The sequence below is a fragment of the Cupressus sempervirens genome, chromosome 9 (assembly GCF_028749045.1).
Source record: "Cupressus sempervirens isolate cs-2001-9-10 chromosome 9, ASM2874904v1, whole genome shotgun sequence".
NCBI lineage: Eukaryota > Viridiplantae > Streptophyta > Pinopsida > Cupressales > Cupressaceae > Cupressus > Cupressus sempervirens.
In genome coordinates, this window is record NC_143126.1 from 387,533,557 (window position 1) to 387,555,736 (window position 22,180).

A 22,180-nucleotide genomic window follows, 5' to 3' on the forward strand; every position below is an offset into this window, starting at 1 on the left:
TTTGAGCAGGCTGTACAATTGACTGGAGAAATGTATAGTGGGTGGCAAAGATGATGGTCATATGGTAGGAAGTCCGTACGGTCTCAGGTAGTAGGCACACTAGATGGTTGTACGGAGTGTGGAGAGGGTCGTATGGAGTGTGGAGAGGACCATACGGAGGCTAAAGCAGGAAGACCATCATACAAGGGAGAGAAGGGGATGGCCATAAGGTAGGCTCAAATGGTCATACGGAGTGGTGATGGGAAAGTGTACAATGATGTTACTAAACCACGGTGATAGATGGTGTGCAGATAGAAAGGGAATGCTACATCTTGTAACAAAAACACTTATAGATCCAAATTTATAAAGCCAAACAAGAATGATGATTGAACACGTAATTCTCCAATTAATAGTTGTCAAAAGATGGTGCTTTGATTTGCCAAATCCGAGCGAAGTATTACAGGCGACGAAATAGGGTGAGGGTTGAATCCCATCGAAACTGAAAAAATCAAATAGGGAAGATCTTTCACTTCTGAAATGGTGAACAACAGAGAATCCCAACAGAACTCACAGTACAAAGAAAATAATCTAAATTGCATACCTAATGACTACCTACAAGTCGTGCTTAAATACCCATCGGGAAAACTGTCTAAGGGTGTACAAAGATAGCCAACGGCAACACAAATTATAGAAACAAAATAAAAATGGGTCTAAGATATATTAAATCAACTTGCCCAATTACAATAGCTTAATTAAAATTTATTTTATAACGAGAATATTATAGTCCTCCCATCCCAAATTTTGCTTGTCCTCGAGCAAATGCAATGCCGGATGCTATAGAATGTGTTCACTCTCCCACGTTGCGTCATCCAATGGTAAGTGTTTCCAATGTAACAAATATTCCTTCACTGTGCGATTCTGCAAGGTCTTCTCACGTACTTCAATGATCTTGGTTGGTTCCAATACGAGCTTTCGTTCTTCATTGAGCAGTGGAAGGTCTACCACTATCATGATGTTTTGTCCCACAGCTTTCTTAAGGAAGGAGACATGAAAAATGTTATGAATACGACTCCCCTCTAGAAGTTCCAACTCATAGGCAACTTCACCGATGCGGCGAACGATTCGATAAGGACCATAAAATCATGGCTTCAATTTTTCTTTCCCTTTTCCCTTCTATTAGGATTGTCGATATGGTTGAAGTCTAAGATAGACCAAGTCTACCACTTCAAAAGTTCTCTCAATTCGATGTCTGTCGACGTAGATATTTTGTTGATTTTGTGCCCGTTGTAAGTTTTCCTTCAAGCATCTCAAAATGTCTTGTCCCTCTTGAAGCCAGCCCCTTGCCCTTGGTGCGTGACTATCACCCAAAACTGTATCGATGAAGGAAAGGGGTTCATACCCATATAGTGCTTTAAACGATGTCGTTCCGATGGACATGTGGTAAGTGGTATTGTAACAATATTCCCCTAGGTGCATCCATTTGACCCACGCTAGTTGTTGTGCCGAAACGTAATTCCGAAGGTAACCTTCAAGCCACTTGTTCACAATCTCCATCTGTCTGTCCAAGGGCTATAACTAGTGCTTGGTGACAATTCTGTTCCTACCAGTCGAAACAGTTATGTCCAGAAGATACCGATAAATCGTCCATCCTGATCACTGACAATGTTTCAGGGTAACCCGTGCAAACGAAAAACTTCTCTAAAAAATAGATTGGCTACTTGTGCGGCTTGAAAGCCTAAAGAGATGGTGATGAAATGTGCATACTTCGTCAGTCTATCAACCACCACATAAATACAATCCTTTCCATTCACCTTGGGAAGTCCAGTAATGAAATCCATCGAGATACTTTCCCACTTTTGTTCTGGAATTGACAAAGGTTGCAGTAACCTAGTGGATAGAGAGTATGTTTGGATTTGTTCTACTGGCAGACCGCACACTCTTACATAGTACAATACATCTCCTTTAAGACCCTTCCATGAAAACCTCTCCCTGAGACATTTGTAAGTTTTGAGGAAGCCTGGGTGTCCTGCCAAGGGTGAATCATGGACTTCCTTCAAGATTTTATGCTTCAATTTGGATTCCGGCACTAAAAATATCTAATTCTTATAGTAAACGATGTCATCCACCACTTTGTGCTGATCATCCCTTGAGTTGCCATCCATTAGCTCACAGGCAAATGTGTTTTTGGAATATTCTACCAACAAATGTGCTTTCCAGTCAACTGAAATCTAGGCTAGTAAGCAAATAGTAGATTTTCTAGACAAAGCATCTACAACCACATTGTTCTTTCCTTTCACATATTCAATGTCAAAATCAAAAGCCTGAACCTTTCTTACCCATTTTTGTTTTCTCTCGTTTAAGTCCTATTGCTCTAGAAAAAATCTCAAACTATTGTGATCCGTATGAACAACAAACTTGGCACCCACCAGATACTGTCGAAACTTGGTTAGTGCATGTACGATGGCCAACATCACTTTCTCATAAATGGAATATAAGCATTTTGTTTGTGTAAGCTTCCTGCTCTCATAGGCTATGGGGGGTCTATCTTGCATTAGAACTGTGCCAATGCATTCTCCGGATGTGTCGCACTCCAAAATGAAAGTTTGAGTGAAATTAGGTAATGCAAATACGGGACAAGTGCTCATTGCTTCTTTTAGCTTATCAAAAGTGAGTTGTGCTTTTTCATTCCACTGGAAGGAACCCTTTCTTGTCAGGTTCATTAATGGGGTGTCGAGCTGAGAGAATCCTTTTACAAACCTCTGGTAATAATTGCACAGTCCAAAAAATCTTTGCAACTCTGTGAGTGATTTTGGGGGAGGCCAATCAAGGATAGCCTAAATCTTATCCTGATGAACTTGAACTCTATATTTATTGACAACATGCCCCAAGTACAATATTTTTTTCATAACAAATTCACACTTGGATCTCTTGGTGAACAAGGATTGATGCTTCATTATCCATAGGACTTCGTCCAGATGCTTCAGATGCTCTTCCCATGTCTTGCTATAAATAAGAATATCATCAAAAAATACTAGTAAGTACTTACGCAATTGTTTGTTGAAGATGCGATTCATGCATGATTGGAATGTAGCAGGTGCATTTGTTAATCCGAACGGCATGACCAGGAACTCATAATGCCCGCAGTGACAATGAAAGGCCATTTTTTCCATGTCTTCCTCCCTCATGCGGATCTGATGTTATCCGAAACAAAGATCTATTTTCGAAAAATAGATTGCATCATGTAATTCATCCAGCAACTCATCTATCCTTGGAATGGGATATCTATTCTTTATTGTTTTTTTGTTCAACGCACGGTAGTACACACACATGCACATTGTACAGTCCTTTTTGACCAATATCACTGATGATGCAAAGGGGCTAGAACTAGGATGGGTCCATCCTTTCTCCAGCAATTCCTGAATAGTCTTTTCGATCTCATCTTTGAATTTCTTGGGATGGCGGTAGGGTGTGGTTATGACCGGCTTAGCTCTAGCTTCCAACTCGATAGTATGTTCAGACCCTCAATGAGGCGGTATGCCAAGAGGAATATCAATAAAAACTTTATCTTGTTCACTCAAAATATTCTGGATATCATCATCCTAGGGAGGTGTTAGTTGCCCTTTTATAGGTTCTGCTGAGACAAAACAATGTGCAACCCAAGCAACTGTCGTCAGTAAATATGGTATCAGGATGTATGCCGTCAGTATCAGGATGTATGTCGTCGGTATCAGGATGTATGTCATCGGTATCGGCTGACAGGGTGTGTATCGGGATGTATATCGTCGGTATCGGAAAGTTTCTACGTCAGTATCAAGAAGGTTCTTACTATGTAGCTGACATGTATGTAGCCAATGGACACCTTTGGCAAGGTTCCTTGAGATGTATATATACCCCCCTTCGGGATCGTTGTAATCATCTTGTCATCTAGATGTAACGTCTTTTGGTATATTCGAATAATATAAGAAGTTCTGCTATTCTGATTCATTGTCTATATGCATTGATTTTTTTACCCAGTACGGTAAACATTTGGCGGCGTTGCCGGGGGGGGGGGGGGGGGGGAAAGCATCATACTGTCAAGGACCGTACGGCATTTTGGAGAAGCAATTAAGCACCATACGGTGTTTACTAGAACACCATACGGTAGGGAGTTAACATAAAACCTGTACATCCCTTCATATACATTAAGGCATTTGTCATTCTTCATTGAAGACATTAGTCACGTTCCTGGAGGCATATTTTCGACTATGTTTAAACAGAGAGTACCGTACAGCATCCCTAGGTGAAGCAGCGTACGATGTAGTGGATAGGAAATGCATACCATACGGCCTTGGGAGCAGCTGATACACCGTACGGCATTTTTAACAAGCACCATACAACATTTGCAATTAAAGTTAGCGTACGGCCTTTTCCAGATAACATTCCCGTACGGCGTGTTGGCAAGTTGAACACAGTAATCCAAGTCATCGTACGGCATATCACTTCCCAGCTACAAGCTTATCACCGTGCGGACTTCCAGGCGTCAGCAATATAAGGGGATACGTACGGCAAGCAAGTCATTCTGAAAGAAGAAACCATTTGTCTGGAGGCAGTAAGCACACGGCTGGAGGTAGTCAGTTGAAGTTTTTTAGTTTCTCCAGAAGTTACACATCGTACATGTAAGGCCAATAAGGAAAATACCATACGAATATCAGGCCGGCGCTAGTGAATAGGGAGGTTAAGTACGACTCTGAAGACATTGAGCAATTGTTGGGGGGCATTCTCTAAGCATTCGTTGGGAGTTGTACATCCAAGTTAAATAGTATTCACTGTATAGCTCTTCAAAAGTTGGCGTAGGTGCTAAAAATTTTACAAGGCATTTATACAATCACTGTTCGGGATTCTAAATGGGAGAGATTGTGTGTTATATAGCATATGTTGTACAATTATCAAGGACAAAAGATTGCTAAGAGAGTGTTGTGTGCTAAAATTTTGTACGAAGGCAAGGGTTGAGGTTGTAGAATCATTCCAAGTGGCCAGGCTCGAGACATATAAGGAAGGAGATCTGCAAGTAACTGCAAACTACTTCTAGAAAGGGGTACGACATTCAGAAAGAGCATTCCATATGGCATTTTTAGTGAAGGTGCAGGAAAGCCGTATAGCATACAGGAAGAAGAGTGAGAGGGCCAGCATTTGTACACAAGCCAGGAGGGAATTTTTACAGCTGTATGACCAAGTAACTGACCTAACGGTTTTATTTTCAGGAAATTTGTAAAGGCATAGTATGCAATCAGCTGGTAAGAGGGCTTGGAGAAAACAACTAGATCAGGATTCAGCCATGAACCAAGATATGTAGGCAGGACCTTCTCAGGCACAGCCGTGCGGAAAGGACAAGGGCAAGCAGAGGGCAAAAGTGCAGAATCAGCCGGATATGCAGACAATGCCACAAACTGTTGTTTTCGAAGGGTTGAATGGATGGGACTGCAGGAAATGGTGGGATGAAAATCCGAACACTCACCTGGTTAAAGCAAGCATCAGAAACGCGCAGGTGGAGTGGGCTATCTGGATGCCACTTTTCTGTATCCAAGACTTCGAGGGCGTCTTGCATCCTACGATTGAGGTTTATGACAGGCATTCCTGGAAGTGTTCAATTTCGTATTTGGGTCATGATGTCATAGTTTCATTTCGGGCAGCTAACTTTACCAGAGTGTTCGGCATTCCTGGAGTGGCACAAGGAGGGAAGAAAATTGACAATAAGCCACAAAAGATGGACAGGGAAAGAAAGTTACAACTGGTACAGTTGGTGTGTAACGATCGGGTGCAACAGTAGGCGGATACCCTTATTGGCACTTCAAAGGGAAGAGGGTTGCGGAAGTCTGACATTATAGATGGCCATTGGAAGTGCCTGATGGATATGGTAAAAAGTAGGCTTATAGGATCCAGCAAGGCGTCTGACATATCCTTTCCATTGGTCAGTATGATGAACGAGATCATGAACGGGAAGGTGTACGACTGGGCTTCTCTATTAGCTACGTGTATGGATGAGTTCATGACCCTGCAGCACAAAACATTCTATATGCCGCACTACGCCATCAAATTTTTCTGGAAGCTACGACGAGGACAATACCCCATGAGTAGCTAGAAATTAAGCCAAGTCCAGCGGTACCTGGCGAGCCTCCGGTAATGCAATGGAAGCATTTGGATTCACCTATAGGATAGAAGGGTGTCGGCCAGAAGAGGGCACGACAGGAGATGGAGAAATCGAGCAACACAGATAGTAGCCACCAAGACACATCTTGCGAGGAGGACAACTCGGAGGGTATGGAGGTGGAGTAGGATGAGGAGGAAGATGATGAGGAAGGCGAAGTAGTTTCAGCAGTCCCACTTCGCTTTCCGCGGCAGTTGATGGTTGCACCAGTAACAACTACGCCATTAGTTCCATCATTTTCAGCCCCGCATATGCACACCATGGCGGATGTTCACATCTCGGGGTTTGGACAGTTTCGGCATCCAGTGGTGATGGCCCTAGTAACTCTTAATCCTAGATCACGGCCAGCAGTAGTAGGATTAGTTCCACACTCGGTACCAGTCCAGACTTTAGTAAGCCGGAGGACAACATCACCAATAGGCATGCCTACGAGTACGCAACCTACGGGATCACAACCTCAGCCAGCGGTTCAGGAACCGACTCCCATGCCCGTAGCAAAAAGTTTGCCTCAGCCTCCTGTAGCAAAGCTGGTAGCAGAGGGAGGAGTTAGACAGGGGGCACGTAGGAGCAGGTTCGACTAGAGGTGATTGGGACAAATGCAGTAGTCACCATAACGGACACTCTGTTGGATGAGTATCAGGATGCTGATTTTAGTATTCTGGAAGCAGAACCCCAAGTGCCAATAGGGGAACGGATGAGTACAGTGAGTCAGGCGAGTGAGTACTTGAGGCGATGGCTACTTGCCCCTGTTGTCAGAGGTCCTTCCATTCAATCTCCTATGAGAGAGCACACGTAGGTGGAAGCCATTTGGTCAAGCAGCGAGGTAGTCGAGGTACCGACATCACTAGGGGTGGAGGATCAAAGTCCAACAACAGCAGCAGAGAAAGTAGATGAATGGGTACAGGTGTCGGACCCTCTACCCGTGGTGGAGGAGAAGGATAAGGATGTTCATTCTCGCCTTGTTGTCATCACAAAGCAGAGCAAGTTCCTGGCAGAGTTGGTGCTTATAGAGAGAAGACGGGCAGAGGCTGGGAAGGAAGCTCGAGAGACAACTGCGAAGGCTCGAGAGGAGATGGTCGACCGACTTGCCACCCAGCAGAGTGCGTGGGAAGCAGAGTGGTCAGCATTGTTAGCACAGCCTGAGGAAAGTGCACGAGGGAAGCAGCAGGTGGAACAGCAGCGGAGCAGCAGTTGGTAGAAGCTCTTCAATAGAAGGACTCAGCGAAGAAGGCTCATGATCAGAAAGAAGTTGAGTGTTAGGAGGTTGCATTGATGCTAAAGGAAGTAGTGGAAGAGAACTCTCAGATCAGAGTTGATTTGAAGGTCTGGACAAATCAAGTGTATCAGCTTCGATGTAGTCGGTCTTTACAATCAGAGACACAACCTTCTAGTTCATGATGTATAAGCCCATGTTGTTTTTGTTGTTTTATGAATAATGTAGTTAGTTATTGAGTTTTGTTGTGTTGTCATCCGGAGATGACTTTTCTTTTTGGGGGGGATGATGTCATCAGTAAATATGGTATCAGGATGTATGCCGTCAGTATTAGGATGTATGTTATCGATATCGGGATGGATGTCGTCGGTATCGGTCGACAAGGTGTGTATCGGGATGTATGCCGCCGGTATCGAGAAGGTTCTATGTTAGTATCTGGAAGGTTCTTACTATGTAGCCGACGGACACCTTCGGGAAGGTTCCTCGAGATGTATATATACCCCCCTTCGGGATCGTTGTAATCATCTTGTCATCTGGATGTAACATCTTTTGGCATATGCGAATAATATAAGAAGTTCTGCTATTCTGATTCATTGTCTATATGCATTGATTTCTTTACCCAGTACAGTAAACAACAACGTCATCACACCTAAAAATTGCCTCCATCCGATGTACAAAAACTTTTTTGGGACCTTCATTTGCCATTCTGCGGAGAACAACCTTCTTTCCATCGACAACAAAAGTGAAGTTCATCCGTTTGAAGGTCTGAGTGTATTCATCAAGTGTCTCCATCCACTATATGCCTAGAATAACCTCCATATCATCAAGGTCCACTATGAAGAAATCCTTGGTCACCGTGTGATTCGCGATTGTGATACTTAGTTGTGGAACAAGGTGTGTGCAGGGCAGGAGAGTCCCTCTGGCAACCTTGACCTAAAATCCTGCATGCATTTCTATAGGTAGACCTCTTCGTTTCACCAGAGAGGAGTTTATGAAGTTTAGAGTAGCTCCGTTATTGAGCATCACCATAACCCTTTGTCCTTGAAGGGTTCCCCATACACGAAACATTGTGCACCTCGGGCTACCGGTAAGGGCAATAGTTTCTCCGCATCATACCAATGCTGCAATTCTTTCCGTACGATTCAAAGTAAGCATTTTGGTGTCCTTGTGGGGTTGGTTGTCTTCAATGGGTATATCTTCCTGTTTGTCCTCATTATCGGACACGACCTCAATGTAGTGGATCTTTCCCTCCCAAGGCATTTGTGTCCAAGTTCCCATGGTCCTTTGCAACTGAAACATAGTTTCTTCCTTCGGAACTCTTGTCTAGTAGCTTTGTCCAATGACGGCTTCCTTTGTGGAGGTTTACTATCTTTGTCTCTTGGAAACATCGGTGCTCTGGAATGAGTAACCCCGAGAGGATGATGCTGATGATGATGCCATACTCCGTGCTTTCTTAATGGCCTTCGATAGGGTGGCAGGATTTAAACCCTTTACCCAACCCTTTAGTGGATCTGTTAGTCTGTCCATGAAGAGCACTATTCGTCGTCTTTCAGAAATGTCCGTGACCAAAACAGAGAGTTTCTAAAATTCCACAATGTACTGGTCAACCAACCCAGTTTGCCTTAGCTGTTCCAAATCTTTGAAATTGAGTTCTGGATCTTTGCAATCAAATTGATCTATCAATCTCTTAGTGAATTCCGCATAGGTATTTATTTGATCATGCCCCAATGTGATGGTGTCGTGATGCCACCATTCATGCACAACTCCTTCCAAGTGTAATGCCACAAATTTAATTGCTTCTTCTTCTGGCATAGGATTCAGCTAGAAGTAAGTATCGACTTTCATTACCCATGCTTGTGCAGATATGGATCTGGATTCATCAAATGGAGACAAATTTACTTTACTCAACTTTCTACTAGATCATCCTTAAAATATCCTTGGTTTCTACCTCTGGAATCTCATTCTCAGATCTGCGTAGTCTTTGTAAGATATTATCTTCCTCAAAATTCGCATTCTTCCAGTCCTCTCTCAGTTGTTCTTGAACCTCCTCAAAAGTTGCTTGCTTCCATCCCTGTGGTGCCTCCATCCATGGGGGAAAAGACGGCATGGAAGGTCTTGAACGTACAGGATGAGGGTTTGCTTACCCGACGCAAAGTCTGTGTTGTGACTATTCTGTTCACCAAATACTTTATTATCTACCAATTTCTTGAGAGTTTCTTCCATGAGTCACTAAGTATCATTGATCTGTGCTTGATTCTTTGCAAGTTCTCTTAGTAGCGCCATGAGTTCGGTCGTTGTGGGTTCCAATTCTACCACCATTCTATCAATCGAATGGGTTCTCTTTCTCTTCTGGCTATAAACACTCATTTACTGTTCACAGGCTGGTAGGATCAAAGCTTCGATACCATTGTGATGATCCTATTCCCTATGGTTTCTTCGGAAATGATCTTTCTCTGTCAGATACTAAAAATGTCACTCAAGAGGAGCTGCTATGGAGGCCGTACAATATACTAGAGCAATACAGCTAGGTGGAGATGTGGTACGGTACAAGTCGTATTGTGGGAGGATGAGCAATTATACCATACAGAAGGGTGTTGAGCAGGCTGTACGATGGAATGGAGAAATGTACAATGGGCAGCAAAGACAATGGTTGTACAATAGGAAGTCTATACGGTGTCAAGTAGTAGGCACACTAGATGGCCATATAGAGTGGTGATGGGCAAGTGTACGGTGATGTTACTAAACCACAGTGACAAATGGTGTGCAGACAGAAAGGGAATGCTACGTCTTGTAACAAAAACACTTATAGATCCAAATTTATAACCCAAACAAGAATGAAGATTGAACACATAATCCTCCAATTAATATTTGCCAAAAGATGGTGCTTCGATTTGCAGATCCGAGCGAAGTATTACAGGCGACGGAATAGGGTGAGGGTTGAATCTCACTGAAACTGAAAAGACCAAATAGGGAAGATCTTTTACTTCTGAAATGGCGAACAATAGAGAATCCCAATAGGAATTCACAATACAGAGAAAATAATCCAAATTGCATAGAAAATAATCCAAATTGCATACCTAATGACTACCTACAAGTCGTGCATAAATACCCATCAAGAAAACTATCCGAGGGTGTACAAAGATAGCTGACGGCAACACAAACTAGAGAAACAAAATAAAAATGGGTCCAAGATATATTAAATCAAGTCTGCCCAATTCCAATAGCTTAATTAAAAATTATTTTGTAACAGGAACATTACAAAACTCATCAATGGAAAGACCTCCATCATGTTGCCCATCTGTCACTAGAGGGCTCCAACCATAGATAGCCAACATCTATTAGGCAATATCAGTGTTCTCTAATGTTGTAGCAATTATGTTATTGCTAACCTTTAGCCACCCAATCAAATGATAAGAAACTTGTAACCATTGACTCCTGCACATGTCCTCTAACCCAAACTCAACACTATGATAGGAAGTTGTATCCTTATTGCTCACCATTATAATCATTAACATCATGTGCGCTAACAACCTTGCAAATGTCCATCAACAAGGTAGTGCTACTAGGTACCTCTACCAATACCCCTTCAAAAGAAATGGAAGCCACTGCAGTATCAAACTCCTTGCATGTTTTGCCTTCCCCCTCATCAGTAAGTCCTTGTAAATTCTAATCCTGGAACCTATCATCATCCAATAACCGCTCTAAGTTGTCACCCAATGTTTGATATGATATATCAAACTCGGTGTAGCGTGAATCATCAACACGTGAAACATCAAAGGTCCTCATATCACTAGTATGAACACCATCCAACCAAGAATCCTTTGTTATAGCCTTTTGCTACATACATGACTCAATGTTGTCAAGTAGATCAGCATAACTAGGGCATAAATCTACATCACCTAACTCCTCTGTAATAGTCAAATCATGAGTGCAATAGGTGGGTCGTTGTATGCCCTCATCTGTCCCACCTGAGAAGACTTTTGTCTCTTGCACTGGCTTAACACTATAACTGTCCTAAAAATCAGAAATGTATGTGCTCATATCCTCAATGTAGTCATCAAAATCAACACCCTTAGAGAATCTAAACTAATAGTGGTAGCAATTGCATCTTCCACACTTGCACTATCTGCAACATCATCAACATACTCAAGTAAGGGATTGTTATCTTGAAAAGAAGACCCCGTATTAACCATATCCCTACTAGTACCAATTGATGTAAGACTACCATCAAAGGTAGTTAGCATATCTTCAGCACTTCTCGAAGCACTAACTTTGGAATCATCAAACTGCTAGAACTCAATCTTGTTGTCCTCTAATGAAACAAACACCTCCACATGTCCTTGTATAGAATCTCCAAAATCATAACTGCAAATAGGACTAGTAGCTACCCTACTAAGCACTAGGATCGTCTTCACCATGATCACCAGCTGCTGAAAACTCATGGTGAAGACTTTTGGACGTCTCACTTGTGAAAAACTCTTGTTTATCTTACTGAGTTTTTGGTAAAGACCTTTTAAAAATAGAAGCCATATATCTAGCTGCCCTGTTAATTGTCACCATATCTAAAAGCCCAACTTCCATCATTATCTGATTTTGTATAAGCCTTTCCATACTTTTGATTAGGGCATTTGTTTTCTTCCTAAGATTACCTTTGTTATTCAACTTATTTCCATATTTATTAGATTTTTTGTATCTGCTCATAATTGAAATAAGTGCAAGAGTGTTGGTCACTCAAATAACAATAGCAGAACCAAGATAATAAATTTTTCCCTACCGCACAAGATGGTAGGAAACTGCTCTAATACCACTGTAAGAATTCCTGTTGGTTCTAACTTTGACAGACACCAATTTTCTTTACTATTCAGATGTTTGACATTTCATCAGACACTTTGTGTGCAAGCTTTATCTCACTGTACTTTATTTTCAGATTGTTTTCTTTAATTTTGTAGGATGTAAATAAATATATTGAATGCTTCTAATAATGCAAACTTGTTATAGAAATGATATACTAGCTGTTTCAGACCTTTGACAAACATATACATGATTGAAATTGATTATTACAGCTAATAGACACTAAGACAAACACTTACCATGCATCTCAATGAGTACCTACAACCACTAGGCATTTCTACAAACAGTTATAGTGCAATCTTGTAACCATTTACATTGACAATACAAAGCAAGTATAGAAGTAAAGACTTGCAATTTATTACAAATAATTCTCTTGGACAAACCAAATTAACATGTAACCTAAGTATGAATGGTGTTCAAGTATGTGACAGCAAATCTAACGAACTACCAATGCCAACTCAATGAAATTCATGCCCACTCAATGTGCAGTAGTCTAGATGCTAAGATTTCTTGGTAGATTGCTATATCACCTCCAAACAGGTCAAAATGCAACTGGTATAAATGTAAATGTTGCTTCCTAATGTTCATAGCTTGTGCTAGGAAACTGGCTGCTTATGATGTCTATGCATTTGTAGGTTGAAGCACCAATATGTAGCAGCAGATCGCCTGAGTGCAGGCTTGTAGATACCCAAATACAACAGACAATCGACCTCCAAAAAATGCAGTATGCAATAGACTTTGAAGGCAAATGAGACACCAAGAAACCCTGGTCGACTTGCAGCAAATAATGGACAATTTTGATATACAACACCAAAATTAAATCAGAATAATTAGAATCAACTCAGAGATATTCAGAGCAAAATTCACCACAATCTTTCAGTGATTCAAAGTGCAAATAGAGAGAAACCGGTTCTCACAAACCCTTCAACAAATTCACAATGTATAATACAAAATGTAACTTGGCTTCTTCCTCACACTTTTCATTAAATATCCTTCGTCAATATGCTTTTCAATTAAAAGCTCTCATCTAATAATTTTAAATAAATAACTCCCAAGCTCATAGCTTCTTGAAGACACTTTTCACTTAAAAGGTCTCTTCAAAACACTATCAAATTAAAGCACTTAAATTAAAATAGTTTTAATAAACAACTTATAATATAAATCTCCATTAATTTACCCAATCAATCACTTAAGATGCCAATCACCAGGGGTCGTAACTACACTACTAAAAATAGTAACTGACCTAGAATTGACTTACTATAAATAGCAAGTCACTCATGAAAGATTCTCAAAGCACACAATTAGCTCATGAGGGTCACAATGATAAAGCTGACTTCGCCAAGCTATAGGAAGCTGCTAAAATGTGGACATTGTATGAGAAAATAAATTATTATTTCCTAAGTTTGGTTTATAATGGTATAATAAAAAAAAAATGATATTATATTCACTTTATAATAATATAATTAAAAAAAACAGAAAGCAAGGAAAGAATGCAGATGGGAACCGCCTCCAATAGGATGGACAAAACTAAACTTTGATGGAGCTTCAAGAGGAAACCCGGGGAAAGCAGGCATAGGTTGTATTATTCATTCTAATTCTAGAAACTAGATTATTAAAAGAGCTAAACCATTGGGCATCTCAACAAACAATATAGCAGAATTAAAAGCTCTTCGGAAAGGGCTTTGCCTGAGTTTACAATTGGGCATAAAGAGATTAATTGTTGAAGGGGATTCCCAAAATGTTGTAAGAAAAAGGAAGACTCCAAATTGGATTGTGAATTCAAAGCTTGAGAATGTACTAGATCTTATAGATAAGTTTGAGGAAACAAGGCTACTACATATATATAGAGAAGGAAATACAGAAGCAGACCTTCTAGCAAATAGGGGAGTGAAATGAGAGGATATTATTCTTAGAGCAGCTGAGAATCTTCAATGATTTGGGCTTTTTATCCTTAATTGATTCCTTAGCCTATCAATTTGGTAGTTACTAGCATTCTCCTTTGATTTTACCATCCTTTAGTTAAACTTTCCATAAAACCTTATCTTTCAATCTCCAACTAAGTAAAAGTATCCTTTATAAATCTATTTATCATTTGAAATTCAGGATTATTAGTGAAACTAAAACATAATGAATGCTTTTTAATAGTTAGTAATTATAATTTATACTCATCATGAGCTTCCTTAGCTTATGTAATTTTTCATCATTTTATAACTTTCTGGGTCTTTTGTGAAGGTCTAGTCCTCTATAATTGGAGTCTATTTATTTCCTCCTTTTCTTCATTCCTATCACTCTCGTTTGTCCCTTCTGCTAGGTGTTTTTCTTGGTGATTCGTGATCTATCATGGAGTCTACTATCTCCTTGTTTCATGCTATGGAGGTCCACACTATGGGCTTTAGGGGTGCTATCAAACTAGAGAGATGGAATTGGATTTTGAATTTGGTTGATGATATGACTAGGGTAGCTGTAAGCAAGGTACTAGGTGAGAATGCTTTTAATTACGATTATACCTGGCGCACCAATAGCTCTGTTATAGGTTCTTTCATAGCATGTCTAGTTAGGGCCAATGTTGGCCAGTGGGAGATAATCCGTTTATGCCATAATGTCTTTGATTCCATCTAGTTAGAGAGTCTAGAGCATGCGGTGCTCACTATTAATTAGCACATGAAAATTCCACTTGCAGAAATTTATATGTCAAACCCTCCGGGCAGCTTGGGGCAAGCTAATGTTCCTAGATGCCCAATTATATATATTAGAGATAACATTCAGTTTTACAAGGAACGACCTAAGATGGAGACCAGTATCAGCTTTCTGCTTCAGTGGAGGGGGATTGTGTAAGACCAGAAAAAGGACTGGCTTCTACAATATCTGCATATATTCAATGCCTACATTGAACCAGGTGTGGAATTCGATGACCTAGACAAATTGGACTTTTCGCTTCCAAATTTGTATAAATTGAGCAAGGAAAAAATGGCTTATGTCTTAGCCTCGAGTTCCATGGTGGCAGATTTGGAGGAAGCGGCTGATCTTATCATGATATATTGGAAGGAAGAGGAGGATTCTTAATTTTGTGACCCTATATCCTTCTTTTTGCATCCTCGTTTTGTTTGGTGGGTTCCTTTGTCTTGTTTTGTTGGGATCCTCAGCTAGGTTTTGGCTTCCTTTTTTCTTTCGGTCGTTTTGTCTGTTTCCTTCATTTTTGCTTAGTTTTCCTCTATTCATATTAGGTTTCTCTAGCTTTATTTATTCCTAGGTTCAGTGGGTATGGGTCTCCAATACTTTCTTTACCGGATTATAAGGATTGTAAGCAGAAAATATTGTAAGGATATATTTCTATTTTGAGGGGTCTCACTCATTATCCTGTTAATATATTTTGTCCAAATCTCTATAAATCTATCATGATCAGTGATTATGGATTACCTGTACATAATCAAACTATCAATATATAGATATTTTCTAGATATGGTGCGATTCTTATATCTTTTTGTAGTGTTTTGTTATCTGATCAATTCGGTTTAAATTTATCTGGCATGTTTTTCACAGATATAGTATCTGTTAAATGTCACACATTAGTTTGGTTTGGACTAAAAAATACTGAAGGATAATCTTCAAATCATGGATACTATTCTCTTTTTGTTGCTAAACCTAAGGAAAACTGTTAAAATGACTAAGGGAGGTACTCTTTTTTCCTTTTTCAAGATGATTGGTAAATTGAAGCATTTGAAAACTCAGCTCTTGGATCTTAACAGATTTTTATCACTAGTCCTAATTAAGGTTATAAAACAAGTAGGTAATCATACCGGGAGACTATTTAGGGATAAATACTCTGACTCGATCACAGAGGGCATAATTATCAAGGTTGATTAATTAAGACTTTCGTCATGGAAGATCTAGCCCTTAATTCATTAAGTTTTCAGAATCTAATCTAAGGAGGTTAAAGTGACATTCAATGTGTCCTCCTGCTCAGACTATCCTCTCTGCTTCCTTCCATCTAGAGCTCAGTCTTCTAGTAGTGTTGTGGAAATAGGGCAAATTAGCTTTGGAGATTACTCCTTGAATCAGGATCAATAGACTTTGTTCATCTCCTTGTTTTTTTAAATCATTTTTCCATCTAAGAATATACAAATCAGTCTATTAAGTTGATGGTGTAACTTTAAGCCTTATTTAGAAGCGTATGGTGAGATTTATCCATTGTCCAAAGTAGATTTTAAAGTAATTTTAGAACTCTTATGGAAAATAAACTTATAAATTGGTAAATGGTAAATCATTTTAAATTTAAGAAAACCCTCCTTAATTTTAAGATTCTAAAATAATAAAACCATTTTAGAGGTATGTATTTTAAACATTCGACCACTATGTAGATTGTGCCTATCCACATTTGTCTCTTATTCATGTGTCATAACTCTAATCAAAAGATGATTGAGAACAACATTTGATCAAATATTTTGGTTATTCAAATATCAATTATTTCTTAAGAGATAATGGAATACATAATGGATTTTGAGGACTAATGTTTAAAGATGAGTATGAAGTGTTTTTACGTTGCAGAGAACCAAAATGGAACTTCATATCAAGAATGTCAAACTTGTAATCGATATGGAAAGAGGCTTCAAACATGACTTCATTTCGTAAACACAAAGTGCAGGAATGCCTTATCAAGAATATTTCTAATCTTATAATCAAAATAGCAAAGGAAAGAATGTTTTTCGAATATCCCCACTATATTGAAGACACATGTATTTAATAGCAAACAAAATAGTGATTATATAGTATGGAATGAAGTATAAAATGGTTATGCAGCAAAGAAGGGTTTGTCCTTCATAAAGATTTGAAACTGAGGTATGCCCCTTTTATATATGTATTTCGTATAGGACTTAGGTCCCGGGCAAGACTGGAGGTTTTCTTCTCCGTTCTTTCCTACCAGTGCCCATTTGAACAGAGATACATGCAATTTTACCTATTTTATTAATATAATTTATAAGGCTTTGGTCATTTACCGATCAAAAATAATAATAATAATATAATAAAAAGGTGATATTAGAATTACCTTGCAATAAAGCAAACAAGTAATAAAATAAATTTAATTATTAATAAAAAGGCAAAATGTAACCCTAATTCAAAATTAGGGTTGGGGTTGAAAATAAAATTGAATAAAAAGAGGAGCTCAGATCATTTTGACATACATAGGTTTATTTGCAGATTTGAGGAGAGCTCTAGTGGTAGAGTTTTCAACAAATTAGAGGTTGAAGAAAGAAAATCCTTGAGTTCTATCAGGTTTGGATGATACCCCAGCCTGCAGGAAAGAAGGAATTCATTGTCCATTCAGCTTATAGAAGCAATCAGTGCTCTAATTATTTTTATTAATTAATTTTAGAGAGATAGAAATCAAAATTTCCTCACAGACTATTCTGATCAGACCTTGGGAACAAATCTCCCTTGGGAATCCGAGATTGGACAAACACTAGTCTTATTACAATACATTTTCATCGTAGCATTCAATGGCATGTTGAGTACAAGTTGATGGGAGGCTATTTTCAGTGGTTAGAGGTTGTTATAGACATATTTTGGGGGTATACAACATATCTGGGCGCATTATCATTCATATGTTAATATTGTTGAGGGCAGACCACACACAAATCAGACCAAATCCATAATTTGTGTTAAATTGCGGAAGGGTTTTCATGTGACATCAGCAGATCCGAAGCTACCATCAGTCAATTCAACATATAATCCTTGTTTAACCCCAGCCGTACCATCTTCTATGCTCTTAGTAGCAACACTTTGCTTGGCAATAGGGTTTAGAGGTTATCAAAGGTGCTGATCAGATTGTCTACAATCTGAAATTCCATGGTCAGACTTCTAGACCATATCTTTGCTGAAAGAAATTCCTGTAGCAGCAGTTTCTTATTTGGTGTGAGGACCCTTTGAGATAAACCGAGTGCAGATCAGATTTTATATAGCCTGAACCCTCTGGATCAGACCTCATAATTGAGTTGTATGCTGAAGGTTTAATATGTAATTGGTACGCAATCAATATATAGTCACAACTTCATTCTTTCTCTCTTATTTCTATTGTCATCACAAGGAGTTTAAACATCAAGATTTGTTTCTCATATTTAATTTGCATGCCAACTGTTAATATTAATGTCTACCTGTTGCAGGTGCATATTTACATTGTGTGGGTCGTCTATTTTCATTCAAAAGACTCAAAGATTTTCATATGCATTCTGGTTCTTTGCCTAGACATATTAGTATACCATTTGAAAGCATTTAAATCACATTTGAGATCATTTCAAACAATCATTATCAGACTGAAATATTGAAACAACAAGTAAAGAGGTATGCATTAAGTGTTAAGTGTTTGACGAAATTCCTTGAGCCTCTAATCAGCATTTTGAGGTCAGAATTGGAAAGGAATCTTTCAGCAAATCAGTGATTTTTTCATTAGAGCTAGTAGTATTTTAATTGGTTGTGTTTTTTAATACATTTTGAAGCTTTTAATTTTTTAGGATGATTGAGATTCCTGAAAATTAGCACTATGTTTTTAATATGTTTTATCATGAAATTTTGGTGCAAAGGACAATAGAACCTGGCGGATACACAAACAAGTACTTCACGAACATAACTATAGGTCCGAGTGGCTTAAGGGCAATGCATGATAGGTACCATAAAAATAAGATTTTTTCAGTTAATGATGAAAACTAATAATTACCTCATTGCCATTGATATTCTAGGGATTTATTGTTGTGGAGACAAATTTCAAGATTTATGGATACTCAACTTCAAAGTTACATTATCAAATTTTAAATTACTTTGCAAGGTATCATCTTCCTTCCATTTACAATACTCTATAAGTAATTCTACCTTCATTTTTCCTTCCATTTCCATTAGAGTAAGATATGTTAAAGTTAACCATTTATATTTGTAAGGAAAGTTGATTCATAATAAGGTACAAAGCATGATGAACAAAACCATATTTGAAGAGTTACCAAAGGTATGGAAATTTACAATTGCACATTTGGATAGAAAGTACCCTGATACATAAGCTTGTGTAAAAATCTAATTATAGTGATGAAATAACTTTTCTGTAGTTAATTCTAGTCATTAAATACCACATTGCTTTCAATAAATATGCATGATTTATTCAGTTGTTTTCTGAAAACTTCATGCACATGCATATGTTTCTGTATAACATATGTTTATGAATGCTTGAACCTAAATCTAACATGTTAGCTCATATGGTCCCCAGTGAACTAATTAGACTTGCAAAGGGGCCCTATTTTAGGGACACACTTGTGCAATACCTTTACTTTCAAAGGATCTATTTCAATATTAGCATGTTTCGCACACATATTGATTAGATGGATAACTTAGATTATAATTCTTGAGCATCAGACTTATTTGGATTTTGGTAGAGCGTTACGGTCATTGATCAACTTTTCTTTTGCTTGTCATTGAGATTCCTATTTGGAATTCATTTGGAGATTATAGTTTCAAAGGTGAGATATCTTCCCCAGCCTTCTATTTCTCCAATCAGATGCAATCTCTTTATGACCTAATTGGACTAATAGATTCAACTTATCCCTTCATTGTAGATCGACAATAACTTTCACGTGTGGAGATCATCTATAGCATCAAGGATATTAGATCAGTGAATTCGTGCTTGGGAATTAATAACATTAGTCATTGCTCTTGGATCAAATTGCATCCTTGTTCTTTGGCGACTTCATCTTATGTTTGATTTATCAATGAACTCCTAATTGCCAACTTAGCTTTCTGTATAGACCAGGCACCATCAGCAATATGTAACTCCAAGGCATCATCATTCTTGACAATCATTGTTAGAGTTTGGCATAATCCTATAACCAAGGGGGGAGGTGATATAGATATATCATAAGCATTTACAATATACATCGCTAACTTATGTTTGAGATCATGAGATTCAATAGGAGATAATGGGCCAGGCTAGTTACAGACATTGTAGACTTCTCAAAGATCATTATTTATACTTGACAACCATGATTTGGCAATACTCATATCATCGCAACACATCAAAACTTTCATCATTATTTATGTGTTGATTCATATCACATTATTATAAGAAGTCACATTAACCATGAGTGCACTCATTGGATACCTACAGTGATACATAGCATATTGAGAAAGAGATCCAGCAACTTTGAATCAATTCAACAATCCCATATTGACTAATCATGCTTTGCGACTCCCAACCCAAAGCCATCATTAGTAGACACAGTATGAGGTGCTTGAGCATTGACTTGGTTGTAATCATCACTTCAAACAAGATTGGCTTGATGCAGCATTTTCATAGAATTCAACTCTCAAGGAATACATTTATAAGAGGATGAGGTATCTACCCTACAAAAGTAATAGGAAGCTCAGTGATTTGAAGTGGAAGATCGGTAAGCCCAACCTACCCTATTTCAATGGACCTGGAAAATCAATGGAAGAAGATGCACTTTGATGTCCACCACCTTTTGTCGCACGAGAATTATTGCTACTCGAGGGTCTTGTTGCAGTACTTTCTATCCTCTTTTCCCTTACCCATTCTTCTATACTTATAATGATATGTATTTCATTCATGTAGCTCTCTAACTTCATCGCCATACTAGTCTATGGTGGTAGGGATAACAGCTGAATTTTATCAAAACAGATTTGATCTATCACATCTGAGTGATCATCTTCAATTTCACTTAAGAATTTCACAATTTGTTCCACACTGAGTGACATCCAATCTTTTTTTCTTCAAATTCATCCTAATCTTCCCAAAAGTCTTCAATTGATGGAAAATGATAGTAATCAAGACCCGAGTCCAAATTGTTCTTAACAAAATTCTTACAATTGCATGGATATCTCATTGTACCAATATACGAATTGATCTTGACCAAGGGTCTTTCAATATCCTGAGCATCTAAGAATGATTTGCAGCTATAGTGACTCAGGCCGATGGGGATATCGATGTCACCTTTCCTTTTATTCTTGCACTTTTTATGAACTATTGCAAGCTTTCTGCATACCTCAATGAGTTTATCTTCGAGATACTTTGGTAACTTAAGAGGGTACCCATTAAGCCCACCAACCCACAAGTAGGTAGACCTTTGGAACTGAATGAAATAACCTCCATACTGTTTAATGAGAGCTGCAGCCTCTGGTGAAATCCTGAGCCCAATATTTCCTTAGAGTGCCCTCTTTGGTAACATTTTGAACGCATCATTCCCTCTCAAGAAATGTTTGTAACTCACTTCTAATTGTATCTGAGGGTAGAAGTTATTTGAGTGGTATTGGTGTAATTCCTGTCGTTGTTTAATCTAGGCCATGATCTCATAGTGGCAATTGCATACATAAGGAAAGAGGTTATGTAGAAATAGTATTTTTTCTTGAACTGCACTATTTGATCATGAAAATTTTCGCTAATGATACTTTCCCAATAAATAAATTGACTCTCTACATATGACTGATATAGAAGTACATCCATGGTTCAAATTTGCTAGACTCACTGCTCCCCATTACTCTATGTGCTAATACAATCATGTTTGATATCTCTTCTGTGAATTAGTTTGGGCAGATGGGGCTTTCTGTTCTTTGGGTTTTGTAACCAGTGCCCCATAACATTTTTAAGACATTTATCTTTATTCTCAAGGAAATGTTGTTGAGCCTTCTCTCAGTTTATGTGCACTAATTGATCTTCAACTGGCAATCTGAAAATGATGATGAATAAGACCCCATCAAACTTAGCAATCAGCTTGTCATTAATTGTGCTCACATCACTAGTTTTTAGATTGTAGCATTTTATACATTCAAGAACCTATTCTGCACATTGTACTGATATGGAAATCCTGCTGCATGAACTAAACCACTCTCTAGGATCATCTCTGACAATGAAGACCTCTTTCCCTCATCCATACTATCCCAGAAACTTTTCAGACTTAAATGCC

General features: G+C 38.6%; 1 protein-coding gene across 7 annotated transcripts in view; it reads left to right on the plus strand.

Moving 5' to 3' along the window:
• Window positions 1–22,180, plus strand: part of LOC149538889 (general transcription and DNA repair factor IIH subunit TFB2-like) — a 189,645-nt gene that overhangs the window by 141,434 nt on the left and 26,031 nt on the right. For 5 of the 7 annotated variants that reach the window (XR_016356128.1, XR_016356127.1, XR_016356129.1 and 2 more), the window contains exon 2: window positions 18,959–19,044. Coding sequence is in view for 3 of the 7 variants with exons in the window: in XM_089800270.1 (XP_089656396.1) it covers window positions 18,959–19,044 (86 nt within the window). In the remaining 4 variants the exon portion in view is untranslated. The other 2 variants (XR_016356126.1, XM_089800268.1) reach the window with 2 other exon arrangements.